The 21,128-nt window shown below is 40.7% G+C and overlaps 1 protein-coding gene across 1 annotated transcript; it reads right to left on the bottom strand.

Moving 5' to 3' along the window:
- Window positions 1-123: 123 nt before the first annotated feature.
- LOC142161573 (zona pellucida sperm-binding protein 1-like) lies at window positions 124-13,538 on the bottom strand. Its single transcript, XM_075217304.1, has 11 exons — window positions 13,329-13,538; window positions 10,729-10,850; window positions 8,254-8,680; window positions 7,588-7,760; window positions 7,412-7,509; window positions 6,456-6,583; window positions 3,739-3,928; window positions 1,846-1,963; window positions 1,133-1,214; window positions 890-973; window positions 124-808 (listed from the first exon to the last, which is right to left on the bottom strand). Exons 1-11 carry the CDS (start codon window positions 13,516-13,518, stop codon window positions 663-665), a joined length of 1,758 nt encoding a protein of 585 aa, XP_075073405.1. The 5' UTR covers window positions 13,519-13,538; the 3' UTR covers window positions 124-662.
- Window positions 13,539-21,128: the final 7,590 nt, after the last annotated feature.

Raw genomic sequence — 21,128 nt, forward strand, 5'->3', positions numbered from 1 at the left:
ACAGCACAACCTGCATTTGCACAGTGTAAATTTTGGATACTAAACCACCACAATATTTCTCAATTGTCAATCTTTATTTGAAAATATAAATAAGTTTTGCAAAGGTCTAAAAAAAGAACACCCTTATCTCTGTGGAGAACTTTATTTATACATTTTTATAGCAGAAATACACCCTTTAGGGTAGACAAACTTTAGTATTTACAGTTGTATATAAGCCTGAAGAGTGATTCCTGTATGTTTGGGGTGCTGTTTTACTAGAAGTCCATAGGAGAAAATCTTCTGTCAGAATCTGCCATTTCCTGCGATCTCACAAAATTTGAAACAAATTATCTTCTTAAGCATCCGACTCAGAAGCAATGGCAGTGCCCAGTGCAAGCCCTTGTTGATGTGCTTCCTGCCCTCCACTGCATTTATTCATAACACCATGCATAAGGACATCTGAGCAGTTTGTCACCAGTGTGTGATGTCAATGATTGGCTCTGGTCATGGAGGTGGTGTGGAAAATGAGCAGTAGATATCATGACACAGCCTCCCATTATTCAAAGACTGCATCTAAAGGCTGTAGTCATTTAGTCTTACTCGCAGTACAGCACTAAGAACTATATATCATGTTCTCCTTTCAACATATTTAATGCCCACAAGGGACATTACAGAGGACAATTTCATCTAAGTCTTAAATGACCTCTAAACTTAACAGTGAAAGAACTGCATTTCAGAGTGCCAGTAAGAAACAGCAATACAAGCAGGAATAGGAATGCAATGATGATCCCTGAAAAAGCTGGCATCAGGTGCTGGAGTCTGGCCAATCCTGAGGGGACATGTGTAAAGAGAAAGGGTGTGTTAGAAAGCTAGGGTAAAACATGTAAGCTGTATCTCTTTATTTCTGTACCTGAGTCTTCAGCCTGCTGGAAAATCAGCGGTCCAGAGGTGCTCACAAATTGCAGAGAAGCACTGGACTGTGAACGACGAGCTCCTAAAGAGGAAGAGTGTAAGTGAGAAAAGGAAGTAGGCAACATGCCTGCAAGCTAGATAGGAAGTCAGCCTTCATGAAAACTAGAAGCTAGGGAGAAGCAGACAGCTAGAGAGGAATGAAATTACAGGGATCATGTAATGATTAAACTCATCCACTTACTGCGTGTGAGAGTTCCACAATCTGATGTACAGCTTTCAGAAAGGGATGGCAGACACACAGAGACACTGCAAAAAATATAGACCTGGGAGACATTGCGATAGTTATTTGGTTAAAGGGAGAGTCACTTTGACATACAGAGCATTGCAACAAGTATTTCAATTAAAATATCTATATAGTTTCTGGGGTGTTCAAATATGTACAAATTTGAGCTTAGGGAGAACACTCCTTGGGTACCACATTTCTTTATATAGCACCACCCTATTACAGAGAATATCATTCACATCAGTCTCTACCCTATCAGCTTACAGTCCAAATGCTTTACAACACAAACTAGGATCCATTTTGTCAACAGCCAATTTATCTACCAGCATGTTTTTTGGAGTGTGGGAAGAGACCTGAGCATCTGGAAGAAACCAATGCACACTACACACAGATAGTGCCCATGGTCCCAGTGCTGTAAGTAATGTGAATCACTATGCCACCCTACATGGAAGTGTACAACAACAAAATACCCATCATAGTCCTTCTGTTCAGGAACTTGCCTCAGGAAGAAGACCAAAAACCATTTCCATTTACAAATAAAGCAGGCTCTTAAACATGCCTGCTGAGGAAATTGAATACATAGGTTTTTTGTTTTGTTACTTCAGTTATGAAATATAATAGGATATAGTTTTGGTGTCCACATAGTGAAATTTCGTTTTCTCCAGACATACCTGTGTTTTATTCGGAAAGGCAATAAAAGTAAAGGCAGAGACCACAAATCTTTGGTAACTTGAGGGAATGGGTCCTGGCAGAATCTTTGTCATTGGGTCATCTCCTGAGAATGGACATCTGCAGAGACAACAGTGCATCACACACTGATCTGGTCTTATTACACATTGGTCTCCAAGTGGAAGCTCTGTTACTGAGCAGGATAAAAACGGTTATATCTGATTGTTACTAATCATCAGAGCCACATCCCATCAGAGGACACATGTCAACCAGCACGCAACAGATACAATCTATTCTAAGCATAGATAATTTTCCATATCTGAAAATGCTACATTAATGTTATAGTTGACAGGTTTTACTGAACATTTATAGGAGTTAAAAAAAGTTTACTGTTACCAGAAAATATGTATAACTGGTCAACACGCATTTTATTGCCAGTCACAATAGTGATTTTGGGGTAACTTTCTGGTGCAGACTCCGAATAGGACATTGGTTTTGATACATTGGCCCTAATTTGAGATAATTTATACCCCATTGAAAAACAATATAGCAGTCTGGCAGAGCCTACTTACAAATAAGCACTGACATGGTCTCAAATCATACAAAAGTAAACACATGAAATACATAATGGCATTTTATTCAGTATAACAGATATATAGTAAACAGATAATTACAATTAATGCATAGTAAAACGCTGTTTGTCCTGACAACCCACAAATAGGAAACACATTGGAGGCTCCAGCAATAGTCAGCCATCATGTGTTTGTTCCATCTGCCTTGATACCTTTCCTCCATCATCTTTAATTCTTTATGAACCTCTCCCCTTGTTCCTCACTTAAATCACCAAGATTATCTGTAAATCTGTGTAAGTGGCTATGGAGAAAGTGTACCTCTATGCTCATATTAGTACCCACATTTTTAAAGTTTGTGAGCATGTTTTGCACTAGTTCTTCCTAAGTGGGGTACGTTTTTTCCGAATAATTCCAACAATAGTTATACTGACCTAAAAAAGCAGATTACTATGAGGATGACAAGGAGGAAATACAGACTTAACATAAAACAAACAAAATGTCCGACCTGCCTTATATATTGCAACTGTAGAAAATGCTGCTAGTGGGATTCTCGTCACTTAAAATGGCCACAGTGAGATTTTAGGGTGGCAATAGGTTTAATAAGGAGCGGTGGGAGAATTTTTTTTTCCTCCCTCTCAACTATTGACTTGTTAATTGATTTTATTCTACTTGAAACACTATTTACAAATTGTCACTACAACCACTCCGTATACAACTTGACTTATTTACACTACATGTATACAAATATATTACATGGATGAGAACCAAGGAAAAACACCTTGCGAGCCGCTCAACTGCCAACTGACTGCTGGTTGGGTGACTGATCACATATACAGACAGGGAACATTTTAGAATGATCGCAGAGTGAACACCTACAACATACGCCTGTCTCGCCTTCTAGAATGTTCTGGTAGATTCCCATACGCACACATTATGGCATATGGGAATTTAAGTTCCCTATTAATTAAGGGTATTATCTCAAGAACTAGAGCCAAATAGAAAAAACTACATTCAATTTTTAATTCAGCAACCTAAAATACCCTAAATTTTTACAAATATCCTTAGCAACTAAAAAAAATTATTGTTTTTTGTTGGGCTGTGTGGTATGATGCACCAGAGAGACACTCCCCATTTTTAATTATCCTTTAACTGAAAGATACTAAAAAAAAAAAACTTCTTAAATGAAATCTTCAAATTCATCCACGGGAAAAAGGTCAAAATATTAAGGTGTTTTTTAAATCCCAAACTTCCTATATATTAGCCAATAATTGCTCATGCTTGCCATAACTTTTAGAGAAAACTCAGGCTACCATTTGTGCTCACCCATCAGAAACTAGAGGCCAACGTGTGGTGGAGGCTGAATCCAAGCTTGGGGCTCCCCAGCAGTGGTGCAGGCGGAGATGCAGTCTGGGATCAGAGGGCTGGAGAAGTCTAGCCTCTAAGTACACAAGTTCCCGAAGTAGAATCTGAAGTGGAAAGTCCAGGGATGTGTAAAATGAGGAAAATGATGAACCTGTGTCAGAAAGATTTACATACAATAATCTTCAGTTATGAATAGAACTTACAGCAAGATGTGTTCATACACAAAGGACATACCTATGGCATCATGGCATGATCACCACCTACTATTTACCATCCCACCCTATATCACTGCTCAACAGCCACCTTTTATGATGTTCTGCTTCTAGTCCAGGCAGGTCCTTCAAAACCTGGTAAGTGGAAGGATAAAGATAAGTTGGTGCCAGAGGAGAGAAAAACTCCTTGGAAACAGATTGTATCCCTCCCAACTATCCCCTCTTATGGGTCAATAATCCTTTCCCTCTAGTTACTTTATAATCTGTCCCTTTTTTGTGGCTTTGATATACATCTTTATGGATTTACCCACTCTCCCAAGATTGTTAGGGAAATAAGTGCATCTACATGTGATTTTCAGCACTTTGGACTGGTTTTGTCTGAAATATCAAACAAAAAAAAAAAAGGGACCCCACAGCATGGTAGGTTGGATAAATGTTCTGGTAAGACAAGTGTAATGGTATTAGAAGGACTATATATAGTACCATAAGAATTTGTGTAAACATGACTTCACCGCTTAGCCAAGTTACCTCTCCACCTTCCAGGCATGAATGCCAAAATCAAGTTTGCCTAGGCACATATGCGTGTACCCACTTTCTAGACATGCGCATAGCAATTCCATAAGAGATACGTAAACTGGTTTATGTACCAATCTGCTTCAACCCCATTGTGTTTATCTGATCAAAACAGGGAAGCAGACTGCTCAGCTTGAACACCTGATCTCTCTAATATGACAACACATTTGGCCTAAAATGGATTCATCTATTAATTGGGCTCTGGCCAGATGACCAAACACTGAGGCCCAGTTTGTGTGGTGGGACAGTCACCACACACTATATATTCCCATAAACATTTCATTAATTATTATTAAAGCAGGACATACTAGCAATTTGTCCCTAGCAACCCATTGGCTCTGGCATTAAAATCAATAGTATCTGACAGCTTGTTAGGCAGAGAGTTAAGAGCTTGCCTGCCAAGTACAACAAGAAAGTCTTAAACATCATTTGCTAGTTTACATTTCTGATAATGGGAGGGAGCCACTCCTGCAAAGATCTTTCTGTACACACCTATTGATCAACTGTTAGCTCATCTCATTCGTATGATACTTGACTGAAATAACATTCCTGTGGGTTCAGTTTAACACAAATATTGACACTTAAGATGGTTAAGCTTATATGGGCATTAAAATAAAGCATGGCAACAATCAGTTCTACAATGTATGGTGAACAATGTAATATTTTGTTGATAGTGCTCATAACTACACATGGGGATCTGAGACAATTGTCTCATATGGATATATATAATTTTATTGATATTTATCTGAACGTTAATGCACAGTTGCAAGAGACAACTTATTTATAAAGATGAACCCATGTGGTGTAACGTAATAGTAGTATACTTGCTAAATAAACACTAAAGATGAGTATGGGAGCACAACATCTTGATAAAGCAAAACACATGCAAGGAGAAAGGTGGCTGCTTCATGGATTAGCTGAGCCCATGGAAAGCTTTCAAGTTTTGATTTGTGCATTGGAGTTATGCTATATTAGAGCCTATTCAGGCTACAAGTTGACCCTTGTAATGTCTTTATCAGAGCAATGAGAGTCCCATCATGTAAACAGTCCATCAGCACACCTGCAAGCATTCTTTCACTTTTTGTGGGAATTCTTTTGGGATACTCAATGTGTTCTACACACTGGAGTGTTTTGCTTGTGTACATAACAGAACTGAGATTACATCATATATATTTCCCAGAAGAGTGGTGTGTGAGATCAGTGGTCTACAAGGATATGGGTAAATGATATAGCATCAATTATATTACACAGCACATTGATATATTTAGTAATTCATATTAAGTCCACAGATACGGGAAGAACCTACAAACTCCACACAGACAAAACCCTAGTTGGAATCAGACCTCAGTGCTGCGAAGTACCAATGTTAACCCCTTTCCAACAGTGCTACCCACATACTTGTCCCTCTGAAATAAATGATACACATCTATATGTACAGAAATATCTATTTAGTTATAAATTCATTGTTGTGTTATTCTTGTGAAAGTGCTTTCTATATAATCTGTTCTCCTCCGATATAATATAATAGCAGGGTCACTCGGCATTCTGCGGGTCCAATTTGCAATGTGTAGCAGTTCTTATATATTAGCAAATTCTTTGGTAAATAGGCCAAAAATGCTATTTGTTGCTTTGTCGTTATGTCGTGTTGTGGCAAGGTTTCCTTCCAGCAATTAAATTGTTTACAACCAAAAATTATGTTTTCAATAGGTTACTTTTTCGATACTAAATAACAACGTAACATTTGGCAGCTTTACCTTGAGAGCTGTGGAAGATATTTGCCAACAAACAAGCTATATAATAATTACTCTGAGGTGCATGTACACTAATCCAACTTGGAACCTTTGAAGTGTGTATTCCAGAATGATACCAATACAGTGTCTGAGATTTGGATACCTTTAGAAATGCGCAGCTCCACATTCAGTTCTCCACTGTTCGACACTGATGGAAACGGAGGTGGAGATCCAGCAAGAGAAACAAACGATAGGGAGAGGCTGCTATTGTAAGTGCACTGAGCCAACACCCTTAAAGAGAAAAGAGTTCCTAAGGATGAACATGTATACTAAAATAGAAGGGTTATGGGTAGAATACACATAGTTTGTTAATGTATCAATTAAATATGCAAATAGTAGTGTAAAAAAAGTGTAATCACTTCAAACATGTTCCATAATTTACAATTCTGTATTAATAGTGGGGGCATCAGGCATGTATAAATATTTCTAGATTCAGGAACCTATATAAATAAATGGTGGTGATAAACCTGCACAAATCAAAGAAAGCCAGAATGGATAAAGCCTTAACTGCAGGGAGTTTGGTTTAGTTCTTCATTTAGCTCCAAAGTCATTTGAGTGATATGTGATAAGTTGTAGTTGTTCCCAACCAAAGACAATGAGCACTTACAAGGAATAAGGATACTAATATAAAACTAAGCCTGGCTTAAAGCAAGTTTGAAACGTCCAGTTGCACATATTGCCAGAGCGCACTATTAAGCTTGCATGGTGACTAGTATTTGTCCAGCCTAGGATGTACATTAAACCAATATAGCACATTCCACAGGCCAGTGATGCAGCTATAAAAAGGGATTTTCCATCCTCCTAAATTTTTACAGACCAATAACTTACTTCCTATATTCAAGGTGTCAATGCCCAAAGGGCTTTATTAAAAGTCAAACCAACTCTGCACTGTAAAAGAAAGCGACTGCTGGACTATGAGAGTTTTGCCTTAACATCAACAGGAAAGGCATCATTACTTAGTCTTGTAAAGGGATATTAGAAATGCACTGGTTTCCAATATCTTTATGTTCTATTATAAGATTAATTATCCCATGTATACTATTGCTACAAAACACTTACCTGTGACTGCTGTCTCGGGTTATAGATCCTAAAGGGGAGACCAGAATATTTGGCTTTGCAGTTAGATAGAGCTCGTAAACCAGGTGTCCTTGAAAAAACTAAAAGACAGAGAGGCTGATTCCATCATCAGTATCAGTGTGAGGCTATTTACAGAAGCACATATAAGATTCCCTCACCCGTTGGGTGCTACATGTCATCAGGTAACCTTGAAATTCCAAGAAATCTCCCATCACAGTAGGGGAAGGACATGTGCCAGGGCCCAGAACAGACGTCAACTGCAAGGGCGGACTGGTTACATAGCGAGAGATGATCAGTCGAAAATACCCATCAGGAAAGCAATTTACCGTAACTACATTGAAAACAAAAATTTGAACGTGAAAACACTTTTATAGACACAATGGCAAGCCACATAAAGGTTTATCTACAAATTCCACCACCTTACCAGCTTTCACTGGCCCTTTCCTCCTATGTAAAGTATATTTTAAGGTTCACACAATTTCTTTCTCTTGTCTGAAAGTTGAACAGCATGCTACATAACAGCAAGTTAGAATGACAAACGAATGATACCCCAAGGAAGGCAAGGGTCTGCTCAAAACTTAGGATCTCCACAGAACAACCCAGAGAAACCCTCAGAAACAGAGCTATATTCACAGTAGCAACATATAGCATCACAAGCATAACTATGGAGGAAGCAGATGTCACACCCAAGACTTCAAGCAAAATACCCTCCGTTATGGAATAGTGCACAGAAGCTTGCAGCATATCTGTGGGTTGAGACCAACATGTAAAGACACTGAAAGATTGCAGCAATACAAAAGAAAGTTTGACTCCAGAAATCTCACCTAAATGATCTGTAGTTGGTGTTGGTCCTGTAGACTGTATTGATGTCAATATTTGTGATGAACCTGGAGTTTGCCACCAAGCATGAGGAAGAGGGGCTGTTGTAGCCCTAGCCAAGTCCTTAGTTTGACGACCTTTTGTCGACAGTAGTGTTACTTTGTCATCAGCCTCAACTATGACGGTTGATGTCTTCTGTGGCAAAGTCACCATTGCATGTGAAGATATGCTTGATGAAAAGGTTGTTTTATTAAGATTTTGTATCAGCGTTTTGCTAAAAGGTGTGGTTGACGTGGTCATCTTGGTAGTTCGGGGCTTGTGTGTACGGGGAATTACCCTAGGACGTTTTGATTTTGGTTTAGGACAAATTAAATCAATGTCTTCTGATTTAACACTCCCGATCAACCTCACACGGAGAAGCCACACGCCTTCCTGTTGGGACAGTAAAAAAAAAAAAAAAAAAAAGTTCATAAATATCTAAAGCAGTAATGACATGAAGTTTTTTGTTTTGCTTTGCATTTTAAAATAAATCACTGTAGCAGGCTATTAGAAGAAGTTGGTATTGACCATTTCCTTGACTTCGTTATTCAGGATGCAATTATTTATTGTTCTGCATAGTTTACACAATGCCTTGACTACCATGGCAACCACAGTCCCATGGCACATGATGTAGTGAGGATTTGAAACCCCCCTCTACACTCATTCTGCTCTGTGCACTAAAATCCAACCCTCCCCCCCCCCCCTCCTTCTACCGCTCTGTCACAACAATGACATGCTAAGAGTCTAAGTGTGACTGGCAGTTTATCCTCCAGAGAGATTTTGAAAAGGACAAATTTGTATGACAACTTACAAATCTGCTGCACGCTTAAAAAGGTATTTAGCTTGTAATTTAAGGAAGTGCTGCTTTAAAGTGACTCGTAAGCACAAGTATTGTGAAATTCTGCTTTTATATTACTTTTTTCTGTACTAAAGTCTTAAACATGCTGTAGTTTTTTTTCTAAATAGCATCATCATCATCAAATCTCAGTGGAGCTCATCAGCTATTGTCATTTGACATTAATAAAACATTTTCATCTCTAGTAAAACTATTTAATTAACACCTTTATCTGTGTCAAACAATGGCAATATCACAGAAAACACATGGTAAGCAAATATAGTTAACATATTGGGCCCGATTCATTAAGGGGGAAAAAAAAAGAAGAAATTTTGCAACTTGGCAAAACCAGGTTGCGTTGAAGGGGAAGGTAAAAGTAAAATATGAGGACAGATTTATAGTTGGGGAAGAACATGTCCTAGATCCAACTTTAAATCTCAGTGTAAAAATAAAGTTCTCAAGTATGTGTGCTACATGAAAAAACAGCCAGTATTTAACTTGTGTGCAAAATAATAAACTTATATGCACCCCTTGCATTGTAACATGGTTTTGTCCAGGAGAAAACTAATTTTTATGCCTTACTTTCTTTAATAAATCAGGTCCATTGTGTCTAGTTCATTCAAATATAAACTATTTGTTCAACCTCAGCTATTGCAGTCTAAAAGTAGATAAGGTGCCAACTTAAACCTCTAGGTAGATCTTTCCAACAACATTCGTATTCTTTACACAACCATAAAATGTAAGATTAATTACATTTGATTAGTGAAATATGTATTTGCAAGTTAAATATTAAAGCTTAGATTCTAATTGCTTGTTCTTCATCTACATGAATTAAGCTGATGGAACGTGCTCAGGAGACTATGAGATCTAGAGAATTACTCAGATGGTATTTGCCTTGTAATAGTTTTGTGTCCCAATCCTTTGTAAATAGGTCATAAAAATGAAGGTTAAACAGGGCAGGTATTATAAGCAAGTCTTAAACATGAATGCCAGATCCCTTTCTGTGATCACCTAGTGTATAGCATGCACTTATATTCCTTTAGATGGTATCCACAACAAACACCAATGTCTCATGCCATGCAGTACACCTATCCATGCTAACACTTGTGGATTGTTCTATATGGACATTTGAATGTATAAGACTTTGGAACTACAATGTTACATATACTTTCTGTTGAACTGTTTCCTCAAAGAGAAAAGCTATTTACTTCTATTGTTTTTTTGTACAATAATGTTGTAAAGTTGGATTTCAGCTACATTTGTTCCTCTGTTGAAGGTGCTTTTTTGGCAGATTTTTTTTCCTAAAAGAGCTGTATGAAACTTTGTTCTGCTACTTCCATTGCAGGACATTGATACAATTCTAGGCGGAATGAGATTGACAACTCTCAATATTTTGCACCCATTAACAGTGCACAGATCATCTTGCTATCAGGGGGCATATTTATTTTCTACCACTTTCTTGCCACAATCATTTTCATTCCTTATTACAATAAGGAATGAACAGGGCTGTACTGGTATAATAAAGCCCACCTAATGAAACAAACCTGTTAAACAGAATCATTGTAACTGTGTGAAGAAACCATGCAGTCATGAAACTTTAACCCACCTTCCGAACTGAGAGGCAGACAGTGTAAGGCGAGTAAAAGACGTTTTCTCCATTTGGTCCTATAGTTGTAAAAAGGCATTTGGACAGACATCCTTCTAGGTCATATCCCATTTCAAACTCATCTGACAAAAAAAAAAAAAAAAAAAGTGTAATAGTAAACATGCAAAGGCAGCCCATAACCCTCCCACCGCCACTAGAGATGGAATGGATAGTCAGCCCATAGCCCGCCCACCGCCACTAGAGATGGAATGGATAGTCAGCCCATAGCCCGGCCACCGCCACTAGAGATGGAATGGATAGGCAGCCCGTAGCCCAGCCACCGCCACTAGAGATGGAATGGATAGGCAGCCCGTAGCCCGGCCACCGCCACTAGAGATGGAATGGATAGGCAGCCCGTAGCCCGGCCACCGCCACTAGAGATGGAATGGATAGGCAGCCCGTAGCCCGGCCACCGCCACTAGAGATGGAATGGATAGTCAGCCCATAGCCCGCCCACCGCCACTAGAGATGGAATGGATAGGCAGCCCATAGCCCGGCCACCGCCACTAGAGATGGAATGGATAGGCAGCCCATAGCCCGGCCACCGCCACTAGAGATGGAATGGATAGTCAGCCCATAACTCTCCCACCGCCACTAGAGATGGAATGGATAGGCAGCCCGTAGCCCGGCCACCCCCACTAGAGATGGAATGGATAGGCAGCCCGTAGCCCGGCCACCGCCACTAGAGATGGAATGGATAGTCAGCCCATAGCCCGGCCACCGCCACTAGAGATGGAATGGATAGTCAGCCCATAGCCCGGCCACCGCCACTAGAGATGGAATGGATAGTCAGCCCATAACTCTCCCACCGCCACTAGAGATGGAATGGATAGGCAGCCCGTAGCCCGGCCACCCCCACTAGAGATGGAATGGATAGGCAGCCCGTAGCCCGGCCACCGCCACTAGAGATGGAATGGATAGTCAGCCCATAGCCCGGCCACCGCCACTAGAGATGGAATGGATAGTCAGCCCATAGCCCGGCCACCGCCACTAGAGATGGAATGGATAGTCAGCCCATAGCCCGGCCACCGCCACTAGAGATGGAATGGATAGTCAGCCCATAACTCTCCCACCGCCACTAGAGATGGAATGGATAGGCAGCCCGTAGCCCGGCCACCGCCACTAGAGATGGAATGGATAGGCAGCCCGTAGCCCGCCCACCGCCACTAAAGATGGAATAGATAGGCAGCCCATAGACCGCCCACCGCCACTAGAGATAGAATGGATAGGCAGCCTATAGCCCGGCCACCGCCACTAGAGATGGAATGGATAGGCAGCCCGTAGCCCGGCCACCGCCACTAGAGATGGAATGGATAGGCAGCCCGTAGCCCGGCCACCGCCACTAGAGATGGAATGGATAGGCAGCCCATAGCCCGGCCACCGCCACTAGAAATGGAATGGATAGTCAGCCCATAACTCTCCCACCGCCACTAGAGATGGAATGGATAGTCAGCCCATAGCCCGCCCACCGCCACAAAAGATGGAATAGATAGGCAGCCCATAGACCGCCCACCGCCACTAGAGATGGAATGGATAGGCAGCCCATAGCCCGGCCACCGCCACTAGAGATGGAATGGATAGGCAGCCCGTAGCCCGGCCACCGCCACTAGAGATGGAATGGATAGGCAGCCCGTAGCCCGGCCACTAGAGATGGAATGGATAGGCAGCCCGTAGCCCGGCCACCGCCACTAGAGATGGAATGGATAGGCAGCCCGTAGCCCGGCCACCGCCACTAGAGATGGAATGGATAGGCAGCCCGTAGCCCGGCCACCGCCACTAGAGATGGAATGGATAGGCAGCCCGTAGCCCGGCCACCGCCACTAGAGATGGAATGGATAGGCAGCCCGCCCACCGCCACTAGAGATGGAATGGATAGGCAGCCCATAGCCCGCCCACCGCCACTAGAGATGGAATGGATAGGCAGCCCGTAGCCCGGCCACCGCCACTAGAGATGGAATGGATAGGCAGCCCGTAGCCCGGCCACCGCCACTAGAGATGGAATGGATAGGCAGCCCATAGCCCGGCCACCGCCACTAGAGATTAAATGGATATGCAGCCCATAGCCTGCCCACCGCCACTAGAGATGGAATGGATAGGCAGCCCACCCACCGCCACTAGAGATGGAATGGATAGGCAGCCCATAGCCCGCCCACCGCCACTAGAGATGGAATGGATAGGCAGCCCGTAGCCCGGCCACCGCCACTAGAGATGGAATGGATAGGCAGCCCATAGCCTGCCCACCGCCACTAGAGATGGAATGGATAGGCAGCCCATAGCCCGGCCACCGCCACTAGAGATGGAATGGATAGGCAGCCCATAGCCTGCCCACCTCCACTAGCAGCAATGAATTGACAGTTTATAACAGCGCCATATTCATACAGGTGTAACAAATAAAAAATTGTGCTTTTCAAACTGATGGATGAAATACAGCCAAATTGTAAAACAAACAAACTAATAGAAAACAAAACAAAAACTTACAATAAAAATCTAATACTGTGAAAACACCGCAACTTCAGTCCACATGCTCCGTTTATTAAGGGAGGATACTCAGAGAAACTCACCCCGAACCTGGAAAGTAATCTCACTCCCCAAGTAACCCGGTGGCACCCGGACCTGTACACCTTCTTCCCCACACTGGTAGTGTGGCTCAGTGGAGTCTGTACACGATCCTAGGAGGAACCACACAGAGCCCAAGAAAAACTCCAGACCTCCGAGCAAGTGAAGAGAAACCATTATTGGAGGGGTAGACATACTCCTCAATAGATGGATTTATACGATATGTGGGAGGGGTTATATACCCCTGAGCGCTATAAAATAAGACATGCACATACTATATATATAGTGGGAACGACGAGTTACATATTTGGAGCAAATGTAGGCAGCAGTCAAAGGTTGGGAGGCATTGGGCAGGGACAGTCAATTGTAATTATCATCCCTGTAGTAGAGCAATGAGGAAAACTTCTCACAGTTGGATTAATTATCGAATACGTCAATCACACCAGCACACCTGTGTGCAAGAAGAAACAATTATCCCAGCTCTAGGGACAATTACATTACATTATATTTGTTCTTTGGTGATTTATTAGTCATTTCCTTTTCTTTCTCGTTATAACAATGTATATATTAAAGCATTAGGATTACAGTCGTTATTACTCGGCACACTGAGAATCCCATGTGGCCAGTTTGGGATCTGCATATACATATGACCATTTAGAAAGTGTTCTTGCGTGTGATGTTGTCTGCCACTGTGTATGCTCCGGAGAACAGGAGGTAACATTATGTAATCATTAGAACCGTGTCTTCGGCTCGGCCTAGACAGACACTCAAAGTCGCAAGCGATCAGTTGGAAATAAATCTAGTAAACGTATTGTGAATCGGTGGTCCCATAGTGGCTCATCTATGCTAGCGATACGATTAACCCCTTTCTTTCTATTTACAGGCTGTCATATATACCTTTGTACTGACTGAAAAGATGGCCATAAAGAAATGTCTAAATGACTGAAAGGGTGTGTAGCTTTCCGACTGAATGATCTGTAAATGCTTTTCCAGGGAGTTTGAGGGTGAAGACACATATAAGCACATGTGAAGCTTCCCACTTTAATAAGTATGCATTCATTGATAAAAATCATAATAGTATATATTTTATGTCAGATTGTTTCCAATTTACTGTCACATTATGCAGTTCATCTGAAGAAAAGTAACCATATTGATTGTATTATAATTTGTATAATAAAATAACTATATTGTTGAGAGTGGTAGCTGTTACGTGCTGTCTCTAGGCAGAGGTCAGACAACAGACACATGTATATTTACTAAACTGTGGGTTTGGAAAAGTGTTGTTACCTATAGCAACCAATCAGATTTTAGCTGTCATTTTGTAGAATGTACTAAATAAATAACTAGACTCTGGTTGCTATAGGCAACATCTCCACTTTTTCACACCCGCAGTAAATATGCCCCATGGTGTCCTTCTGTCTACCTAGAATGCTTACAGAGCATGTGAAATTGCTGGCTTACTTACTGCATTTGCATGTCGTAGTACTGACGGACGTGAAGTAATTTGCTTCTTGAGAATCCATCTTATTCCACAAACTGTTCATTATACCTGTATATCCTGTGTTCAATAAACCAACGCTCTGGTTAAGAAGCAACGCGTCGATTAACCTCCTTTTTCACATCTGCTGACACGTTACAATCTAGTAGACATCCGCCAATATATGATATTACCAAAACAAATCAGAAAATCTAATCCAGGCCTGTCCAACCTGCGGCCCTCCAGGTGTTGTGAAACTACAAGTCCCAGCATGCCCTTCCAGCTATCAACTGGTTGTCTACCAGCAAAGAATGCTGGGGCTTGTAGTTTCACAACGCATGGAGAGCTACAGGTTGGACAGGCCTGATCTAATCGGAAACATTTGTGCACACCGTAAAAGTAAGCTATAGTTAGTCATTTTCTGGCATTGTCTAAGTCAGTGATGGCAACCTGATACACTTCAAGGGCAGCACATTCCATTCGAAGTGACGTGGGGTGGCATACTGTGCCGGTTTCCCTGTGCAATGATAGCCAAGTACACACTCCCGGCATAACACTGACATGGAAGAGCACCAGCCAGCAGCTTCACATGTAACAAGCTGCCAGCTGCTTCTCCTTGTGGGGGTGCAGTGGAGGCATTTAAATAATTAGGCAACCACCTAGGCTCACAATGCCCATTCATCCAAAACACCATCATATGCCCTTTAGAAAACCACTTCCCTTAAAACAATGCTCAGCCTCCCCACTCACACCTCAAATTCTACAAAGCCTCCACTCACCCCTTGCTATAATATCATGCAGCTCTTTCCCGCAGGGGAAGGCGGTAGGCTACATGGTGTAGACTGCACGTAGCTCATCCTCTCATCTCACATGTGGTTGTGGCGCTGCGTGGCCTCTATTGTGCGGATGACAAAGCTGGATGCTCTAAGCAAAGAATAAGATCAAGTTTGTCTTATACGATTTTATGCCGTTAAGCTTCACCCACACCCCCAGCTCCTATATGTTACATTTTTTTTTTTTTAATAATCGTATTTGCTAAAAGCTGGGGCAGCGGTTGAAGTTTGGTGGGACATAAAACAGAGATTAAGATCTGGGGCCAATGCAGCATAAAACATGAAGGAGCTGAGGGCCATAGGTGAAAGCTCAGCTGGTAACCTGATGGCCATCACTGGTCTAAGTTATACTACAAAAAAAGCAGATTGGGTCATTCCATGTCAGTTCACCCAGCCATGACACCCGACTCAAATTTTCATGAAACTTGGTACATTTGATACTACCACATATCTACTAACCCCTGTAAAATTTATCTTCTGTAAGCCTCATAGTTTCTGAGGTATTGGGGTCAAAGTTATGTAAAATTGCTCAGAAATGCCCTTCCTAATTCTCCATTTTTAGTGTGATATGTCTTGCCTGACTCTGAGTCATTAAAAATCATTTCGTTCAAACCAATAATTTTTTGAGACAAAAATATTCTTGTGTTCAGTAAACATTATCAACCTGAGGCAGAGGAGTTAACATGTCCTTTTTTTAAAAAAATTGATCCTTAAAGTATACTTTAAAAGGCTATAAAAGAAAAATAATGAGATTCTGATTGCCTGTATGAGTTTTAAATGTTTAATTAAAGTTTTACATGGGTTAGTAGATATGTGGTAGCATCAAATTTCATGAAATTCTGAGTCGTTGGGTATCATAACAAAATATTTCTGGGTGATTTGACATGAAATGACACGATTCTGATTGGTTGCTGCAGCAGTTTTCCCCGATTCTCTACTTTCATAAACGTCCAATGTATATTTTATTGAGCAGTAGGTTACCTTATTACCACCCTCTGCACAGCTAACACAAGACAACAACCCTCTGACCAACATAGCCGTGTGACTGAGCACACAGCCCACTAAATATTTTGTAACCTTTGCATTCTAGCTGGACAAATATTTAATATGAGGTAGCACTTACCCTTGTGTATCAAACCATTGTCCCATAGATTGCAAGCTTGCAAGCAGGGCTCTCTCACCTCTCTGTATGTAAAACCCAGTATTGTTTTATGACTGTTTGTTCCCAATTGTAAAGCGCTACGGAATCTGATGGCGCTATATAAATAAATGATGATGATGAGCAGTACCTGATGACCACAACACAGCTTTATCAGAGGTGCACAGTTCACATGTTGGTTTGTAGCATAGACGTGTGTATTCTGCTAAACTACCACAATATTATGGCCACAAAAGGGCACTGTTGCATTGAATTTTATGACCAATAAGCCTTCAGGTCATAATAATATTAACCACTTAAAGACTGTCATATATGTGTTAGCTTGTTTCATGTACTTTTAGCTCTGAGCTGGTGTGTGTGTGTGTGTGTGTGTGTGTGTGTGTGTGTTGATATAGATATATTGCATCTATTAATGGTGAAAGCCAGGGGCATCCAATATGAAAAGTGGATAAATGAATGGGGCTAGATTGGATACATCCAAACATACTAGAAGTGCTTAAAAGGGGTGCTGGTAACACGATTAACAGAATTATTCAGTCAGTCACTAGCTACAGAAGTAATTCCAGAGGACTGGAAAAGAGCAAATGTAGTCCTACTGCAGAAAAGTGGAAGCAAGGAAGAGGCGAGTAACTACTGACCGTATCTGAATTTCAGTAAGGTTTTTGACATTGTCCCACATTGCAGACTGTTAAATACACTTGAAAGCGGGTTCTAAGATGGTTAAATGGATAAGATCTTGGTTACAGTATAGAAAACAGAGAGTCATAGTAAATGGAGTGCATTCACAGGAGGGAAAGGTTACCAGTGGAGTACGTCAAGGATCTGTACTTGGACCAGTGCTTTTTAATATCTTTATTGGCGACATTGCAGATGTATCAAAGGGAAACTGCAATTTTGCAGATGACACAAAGATATGCAACAGGGTAGACACACCAGGAGGTGTAAAAGAAATGATTGATGAACTAGGTAGATTAGAGGAATGGTCAAAAGAGAGGCAACTACAGTTTAATGCCTAAAATGCAAAAACATGCACTTGGGTCTCAAAAACCCAAAGACTAAATATAGTTTTAATGGCACTATAATGGAAACTACTACACAATAGCTCAAACACGCCATTACTGTACTGTTGCCTACACAAGAACACCCCTTCCTTCTCACATCACGCCTTTGGGCATAAGGAGTAGTAAGTGCCAAAAGGTTGCAGGTCTGAATAGTTGTGTACATTCACTTTCTGAGCACACGCAGGACAGAAACTGCAAACATACGCTACACAGACAGCCGTACTTCTCACTATCAATCAAGCCCTGTATATTTAACTTTGTATTACTGTGATTTTGGGTGCCAGACATTAAAACAATGTATGTTTAAAAATGTTCTAATAAATAAAATTTTAAATACTGGCCCTTTTGAAAATCATTATATTACTAAAGGATGTGTAATACCTTCATCTGAATGTCAAAATATTCTATTAATATTCTACTTTATGAATAACGACAGATGTCAATAGATACATTATACACCCGCGCTTTTCATACGAGTAATTTATGAATTAAACTACTCTCCACTTCTAGCGGGTTGTTAACCACTGTCAGAACTTCTTGTTTCGGGTTTGGTTTCTGCTGCAATAACACTTGTGGTCTAAGAGACTCTCTTGAAATACATTCAAATGAAATTATCAGGTTGCTCGATATGCCACTATGCTTGCGTAGCATTTTGAATTAAGGGCTCTTTGTTGTACGATTGTATATTACTTCTTACCATTTCCATTTGAAACACAAATGGTCATTTCCGAGTTATCTTCTTAGCAATTTTTGACTAAAGCATTTGCTCTTCATGTGTATGTGGGCACTTCCATGATTAAAAGTGATATTTGGTTGGCCTTATAAAAAGCCTTCTATCCAGACCTAGGGGAGAATTCAGTTCTGCCGTGAGTAACGCGGCACTAAATTATTACCATTAATACAGTAATCTTTAACCCCAATTTCTGCTTGCGGCTCCGAGTTGCAAGCAAAAGCCAACGTTAAAGATTACCGTATTAATGGTAATAATGCGCACTATTACCGTAATATCAGTAATAGCGTGCAGGATGCATTACTTTCAGCAGTAACCTCGCCAACTAACTTCCCCCCATAGTGTAAACTTATGCATTGTTATATCCATTAATAAAAAATAAAGAATTCAATTATTTACATGATTTTTATTTATGAATAAAGTGCCAGATCTGCACTGAAATGTGTCAAGGAAGTTTAAATGAGTTACTTGCAGCTTGTAATTGGGCAGCTTTTCATATCATTGGGACCTCTTTCAGGTTATATATCTTAAAGGATACTAAAACACTTTGGGGTATATTTACTAAACGGCGGGTTTGAAAAAGTGGAGATGTTGCCTATAGCAACCAGATTCTATTTGACATTTTGTAGAATGTACTAAATAACAAGAATCCGATTGGTTGCTATAGGCAACCAATAGTAATCTTTTATAGGATTCTTTTTTTTTTTTATAAAATAACCTGTGGTAGCGCCACTTAATATCAAACAAATTGACAGCAATAGCTGGTCATTAAAACATCAAATATATAGGTGCGCCTATAATGACATGTATATATATCGGCCAAGAGTCAATAATATAACGGCAGAATCAGAGAATAATACTCAATCCATTTGGATGGACAGCAGTGGGACTATTAAGTGTGTAAAAGTGCCAATGACCAAGTGAAACCTTGGATAAAGCTGATGAGTCCACGGAGTGCAGTGACCAAATGCTTGGAGCAAGGTCAGTGAAACGATAAACAGGCTTCAACAGCTAAATTGATGGCCCTGCAGTTTCTCTACTAATTTGTGGCAGGTGAGATGCTGCCTTTCCTATAGAAGCTACCAAAGATCTTTAGCAACTGCCTCACAGTCAGGAGGAGGATTTAACATACTATCCACATAAAGGTATATCTGAGAGTTGCTGCATTAATCATCTAACACGGGTGCAACGTTTGTATTTACACGGAGCTTTAGGGCTAATACAGTACTCGTCATCTAACCAGAAGCAGGACCCGCTATAACCATTCATCACTGCGGGACACCATCTGCTGTTAACAGTAAGCCGCAATATCAAAGCATCTGCTAAGAGACTGTTTCTTTTAGCTGTTGAAGCCTGTTTATCGTTTTACTGACATTGCTCCAAGCATTTGGTCACTGCACTCCGTGGACTCATCAGCTTTATCCAAGGTTTCACTTGGTCATTGGCACTTTTACACACTTAATAGTCCCACTGCTGTCCATCCAAATGTATTGAGTATTATTCTCTGATTCTGCCGTTATATTATTGACTCTTGGCCAATATATATATACATGTCATTATAGGCGCACCTATATATTTGATGTTTTAATGACCAGCTATTGCAGTCAATTTGTTTGATATTAAGTGGCGCTACCACTGGTTATGTTTTATATTTATACGTTAATAAATTATATTTGTTGAAATTCCGCAGTGTTTCACCAGTTCATTGTGATTGTTATACCATTGTAAACTTTTTTGTGCTTTTTTTATATATATTTTTTGAGGCTGCAGAGCTCATACATTGGTATCAACAGTTCACCGCCATATCTTTAGCACCAAGGTATTTTTTGGTTCTTTTTTTTATAAAATGATATTAAAATAGTGGTTATAAGCCCAAAGGTTGCGGACATACTGCCATTAGCTTGGGGTAGGTGTCTAATATATATACAAAATACCTTCAAAAAAATTAGGTATGAATACACAAGTTGAATAAAATGCATTGCTTTTACATATTTTACTAAATGTATTTAGTGACATCAAATATCACTGGCCCTCTTCAAATTAAAGAGCATAGCCTCCAAATCAAGGAAAAACGCACTTTACAAAGTTACTATTATATTTAAGTTGACATCTTGTAGTTTACACGTTCGCGCATAAGGATCTGTGTGTGACTGAGCTGTATTCCTCATAGAAAGAGAGTCTTCTGGTAAATGCCCTCAATAGGTTATCGGCAGGAATATGGCGTAACAAAAATCATAATAGCGCACAGTCTAGTGTGCCACATTTTGCTTCATGTTCCATTACATGTTTTAGGACTGCCAAAAACTAGCCCCAAGACCATTGTGATATCCAATAATACCAATCATAAGGTCACTTGCGTCACTATTTGGCATATGTATTCTGTTATCCTTGGACTGCACGAACTGGACCCATGAATACCGGAAGTCATGTGTTCACTGGACTGAAGCACCCTCATCTTGTTTCATTTGGCGAGTGCTGTGTGTGACCAAATTAGAAAGTGATCCTATTAGGGCGAAACGGAAGGCACAAACCAAGACGACCTGCA

Source organism: Mixophyes fleayi, chromosome 6 (assembly GCF_038048845.1).
Source record: "Mixophyes fleayi isolate aMixFle1 chromosome 6, aMixFle1.hap1, whole genome shotgun sequence".
Taxonomy (NCBI): Eukaryota; Metazoa; Chordata; class Amphibia; order Anura; family Limnodynastidae; genus Mixophyes; species Mixophyes fleayi.

Bases quoted from the DNA above. Each gene is read 5' to 3' on its own strand.
- LOC142161573 (XM_075217304.1), bottom strand. From the start codon at position 13,518: ATGTCTACCCCTCCAATAATGGTTTCTCTTCACTTGCTCGGAGGTCTG. The intron at 10,851-13,328 runs GTGAGTTTCTCT...TTTTTTTGTCAG, and splicing joins GATTACTTTCCAGGTTCGGG to ATGAGTTTGAAATGGGATAT. The intron at 3,929-6,455 runs GTATCCAAATCT...TTTCTGACACAG, and splicing joins GGAGCTGCGCATTTCTAAAG to GTTCATCATTTTCCTCATTT.